Source organism: Penaeus japonicus, unplaced genomic scaffold (assembly GCF_977035675.1).
Source record: "Penaeus japonicus unplaced genomic scaffold, GWHDUDI00000001_assembly GWHDUDI00000009, whole genome shotgun sequence".
NCBI lineage: Eukaryota > Metazoa > Arthropoda > Malacostraca > Decapoda > Penaeidae > Penaeus > Penaeus japonicus.
The window spans coordinates 31,465,668-31,470,667 of record NW_028234411.1 but is presented as its reverse complement, the minus strand read 5'-3'; the positions used below and the strand labels follow the sequence as shown (position 1 = coordinate 31,470,667).

General features: G+C 36.7%; 1 protein-coding gene across 3 annotated transcripts in view; it reads left to right on the top strand.

The window, feature by feature from the left end:
• The window catches only part of LOC122265617 (lipase 3), a 25,522-nt gene that overhangs the window by 3,679 nt on the left and 16,843 nt on the right, over positions 1-5,000 (top strand). For all 3 annotated transcript variants that reach the window (XM_043035002.2, XM_043035000.2, XM_043035001.2), the window contains 4 exons: positions 1,198-1,305; positions 1,621-1,735; positions 3,787-3,937; positions 4,170-4,259. In XM_043035002.2, the coding sequence (XP_042890936.2) occupies positions 1,198-1,305; positions 1,621-1,735; positions 3,787-3,937; positions 4,170-4,259 (464 nt within the window). The remainder of the gene's footprint in view (positions 1-1,197; positions 1,306-1,620; positions 1,736-3,786; positions 3,938-4,169; positions 4,260-5,000) is intronic.

Genomic DNA, 5,000 nt, shown 5'->3' with positions numbered 1-5,000 from the left:
TCATCATTTCTATCACCATCTTCACCATCACCATCCTCATTCTCATCATCATAATCACCTTCACCCATCACTATCAATCACCATCCTCATCATCACTATCACCTCCACCATCATCACCATCATCATCCTCGTCGCCATCATTATTATCCTTATCATTAATATCTTTATCTGTATCATCATCATCATCGCCATCATCATTATCACCATAATATTAATATAACGAATAACAGTAGCGTTGACAACTAAACCCTGATTATAACAGTAAAAGTGGGAATGGGAATCATTTCACTGTTGACGGTGAATATGATAATAATGATGATGATAATGATGATATTACTGATATTACTACAACTAATGATGATAATAATGACATTACCGATGAGGATATCAACAATAATGATGATGATGATGATGATGATATTAATGACAATAATGATAGTAATAATAATAATAATGAGTATAATAATGATATCAATAATAATGATACAATGATAATTACAGTAATAACAATAATCATAATAATTATGATGATAAGCAAAGCCTTAATAATAATAACACTAAAGCAGATACAAATAACACTAATGATAATAATAAAAAAAAGATCATATATAAAAAAATAATAATAATAATGATAATACCGAAAATGATAACGATCACATAAATGAGTGAGGCAATGTCATGGCGACAAGCAACTGATAAATAAACATCAGCTTAATAAGAATCATATATCAAAATTCGCAAGGGGATACAGCATTCGTACATCTTCGACCCGTGAGTTGAATAATAAACATTATGCTAAAAGGGACTCGGGAATCAGGAAGTAAAGCAAGTGGTTTCAAGGATTCGAAACCCCTTTTTTGTTTATGTCCTGATGCTCTTTTGTTTTTGTTTTGTGTTTTGTTTTGTTTTTTGTTTTTTATCTCCATCTTCTTCTTGTATGTATAGTTTTTTTTATGTTTTTTTATGGTTTTAGTAGTTCAGGTTATGGAGAAAAGGGATTTAAATAGTTTTGAACATTTAGGACCAGTCAATGAACGAGAAAAAGAGGGATTCGCTTTTATATCGTTCAACGCTCATTCGGTTTCACTTTTTTACTGTTGCATATTATCCTCGTCCTTGTTTTCACTTATTCTTCTCTTTTTATTATATGTTTCATTTTCTCCATGTCCCTCCTTCTACATATCACGTGTATTTCAGGCAGAGGTGATAACGGGAGAGGAGAAAATCGGCGAGTGGTGTTCATTCAGCATTGTGTGCTGTGTTCGAGCGCTGATTTCGTTTTGAATGATCCTGACCAGGCGATAGGTAGGTAGGCGCGTGTGTGTGTGTGTGTGTGTGTGTGTGTGTGTGTGTGTGTGTGTGTGTGTGTGTGTGTGTGTGTGTGTGTGTGTGTGTGTGTGTGTGTGTGTGTGTGTCCGTGTGTTTGTGTTTGTGTTTGTTTGTGTGTGTGTGTGTGTGTGTGCGTTTGTGTGCGTGCGTGTCCGTGTGTTTGTGTTTGTGTGTGTGTGTGTGTTTGTGTTTGTGTCTGTTTGTGTTTGTGTGTGAGATAATATATATATATATATATATATATATATATATATATATATATACATATATATATGTAACCACCTTTGCCAGCCTTCATGTTGGCGGACGCGGGCTACGACGTGTGGCTGGGGAACGCGCGGGGAAACGTGTACGGGCGACGCCACGTCCGCCTGTCGCCTGACCAACCTGAATTTTGGGACTATAGGTCAGTATTTGTGAAGATGCCATGTTCTGTCACCCATTGGATATATCTTTGGGTATATTATAATTGCATCTGCAACTAGTGGTTATATCGTTTATCATCATTATAGTGTTTCTTTGTTGTTGTTGTTTTTGTTTTTTTTTGGTTATTGCATTTATATTATTCTTTCATTTGACAATTTTATTCCTGATGATATTGGTATTAATAACATCATTAGTGATATCACTTCTCATCATAATTAATCTATTACTCGCTGCTTATTGCAGGTTTCAGATATTTAACGATAAGGATATGTTTGTTTTCTTAATGATAAAAAGAAAGAGAGGTGCGTGTGCTTGTGCTTGCGCATGAATTTGTGAATGAGTGCGTGCGTGAGTGAGTGCGTGCGTGCATGAATATAAATATATATATATATATATATATATATATATATATATATATATATATATATATATATATGTATATGAGAGAGGGGGGAGGGAGACAGAGAGAGATCTACCTTCAAGTTCACCACCAATAAACGATCAGCCAATTTCGAATCTTGCATCTAAATCACAAGGGAACATGTCTTTCAGATACAAGGGTCGAAACAGACCATTTCCACATTGGCAACGCTGAGTGTTAAACATATATATGGAGGGGATTATATTGTATATTTATGCATCAAACATAATCACAAATGCATAATTTATCCACTACACATGTACATAAACATACATATACTAACGGTGCTTCCGTCGCCACATAAGGAGCATGTTATATTTTTATATGAATGATTTGAGATGGTATGCAAATTTGATCACGTTTCGGGTATTTTTTTAAAATTTGAATATAGAGAAGTTTGTGAAACGATCTGTAAATATAACTGTAATTGTAATGTGTTATCTTTCTATATCTGTATATGATTAATAACAGTCTCATTCAAGACAAAAACAGTTTTAGAATCCATTATACACGTCGGGAAACTCATACGTCGTTTTGAAGAAGAAAAAAAAAAAAAGTACCCAATACGAACCTTGATCACTTCACCCCCCCCCCACCCCCACCCCACCCCCCAACACACACACAAAAACATCAAATACAGACTACTTACATGGAATCAGCGACACAACACTATTAACGGTAGATGATACTGAGCACCTAAGCTCGATCGCGGGGTAGGCGTGGACACTGAACGAGGAGGAGAAAGATACAAGCAGACTGGCAACACTATGGGCGCCCGCCGGTGTCTCACAAGGACAACGACTGTGTGCTTTGTTAGCTTAACAACCCTTTCTGATTTGATTGAAGGTTAGCACAAACGTGTGTGGGAGTGGGGTTGTTGTGGTGAATGATGTGTGTGTGTATATATACATATATACATACAGTGTAAATATACATGCATACATTGTACGTATGTATGTATGTGTGTATATATATATATATATATATATATATATATATATATATATATATATATATATGTGTGTGTGTGTGTGTGTGTGTGTGTGTGTGTGTGTGTGTGTGTGTGTGTGTGTGTGTGTGTGTGTGTGTGTGTGTGTGTGTGTGTGTGTGTGTGTACATTCATACACATATGTTAGTTGAAAATGAGCCTTTTCTCTGTGCAGCAGACGAGATATATAATTTCAAATGAAAATGAAATCACATGCACGACCTTTGGGAGTAAAGTGCTGTTGGTATTATTTTTTGTATTTCCGTTTTACTGAACTTCTGGAATGAATGATCATTAAACAACTATCTAATATTAGTTGGTGTCTCAAATTGTTTATTTTCAAAACAAGTTTTCAAAACAAGTGTTTTGATGTTGAAACAATATTTTGAAAGCGTTTTCACTACATATTGCTTCTTTGCTTTATTTCTCCATATAAGTAGTTAGCAGTCGCCTGTTTTATCATAATTGCAAGCTCATTTTATTTAACCTAATATACATGAAAGGCCGTGGTCCAGTTACCACCATAGAAAACGGAACATTTGAAAATGAAAATCACCAACGGTTTTTTTTGTTTTTTTTTTCGAAAGCAAGCATTCTTTTCACTCACACTCCCCTGTTTCAGCTTGAACGAGATAGCAAGATACGACGTACCTGCTATGCTGAGGTTCATCAGGGGCACGACAGGGGCAGAGCGTGTGTACTACATAGGGCACTCCATGGGCACCACCGTGTTCTTCGCCATGATGAACTACCATCCGCACATCAACAACTGGGTCAGTCTAACCGCTTATTTTCACCGTGTTCTTATTGAGAGATGAAGTTTATTAAGCAAGTATTACCAAATCTGGGAATTAATACTCTTTTTTTGTTTGTTTGTTTTAGTTTATGTAGAGTATGTTTCATTATTGCTTTTTTCTTTACAATACTCCTTTTGTGTAGACATTGACCATTGAATATACGAATTGAGGGTTCAGTCAAGGTCACCGCCAACGATCACGTTCACAGATTCACGTGATGGCTGCAATGGCGCCGGTTGCGTACAAGGATCACGCGACGATCTACCAGCTGTATGGTCCCATAATCCAATCCGCTTATGTGGGTATTAACGATATGTATATAAACATGTATATATATATATATATATATATATATATATATATATATATATATTTATATATATATATATATGTGTGTGTGTGTGTGTGTGTGTGTGTGTGTGTGTAGATAGATAGATGGATAGATAAATAGTGTGTGTGTGTGTGTGTGTGTATGTGTGTGTGTGTGTGTGCGTGTGAGTGAGTGAGAACAGTATAGTAAAACCTGTCATTTCGAGTATACTCTTCAAAAGACGATAAAATCATCTATTTCGATTCGATCGTCTTATGAGGAGCCTAACCTGACCCGAAACGTCTCGTTCTAACACTCCATTATAGCAATTCCATTTCCCATGCCCACGTATCTATGCCTTGTTCTTAAGCCGCCTTCCATTCGAGGTCTTCGCTCGGGCCGCCTTTTCCCTTCCGTGCCATCGCTTCCTTTGTCTCACGAGCATCATATCTTCTCTAATTCTATCCTTCGTTATTCCTGACCTCATTCGCTGTCTCCGCCGTGTACTGGTATCAACCATCTCATTACCACTTGCCCATACCACGATTTTCTCATTATGCTGGTTATCTTCTCTGTCAGCATAGCACAGCATAGCATCATACGGGAGGATTCCCATATTGTTAACCATCATCGTAATGCCTTATGCCCGATGGGGGTCACTTTCGCCCCCGATACTTCTATCCTTTTCCGTAATCCTGATTTCATCGAATTAATCCTGCACCATCATTC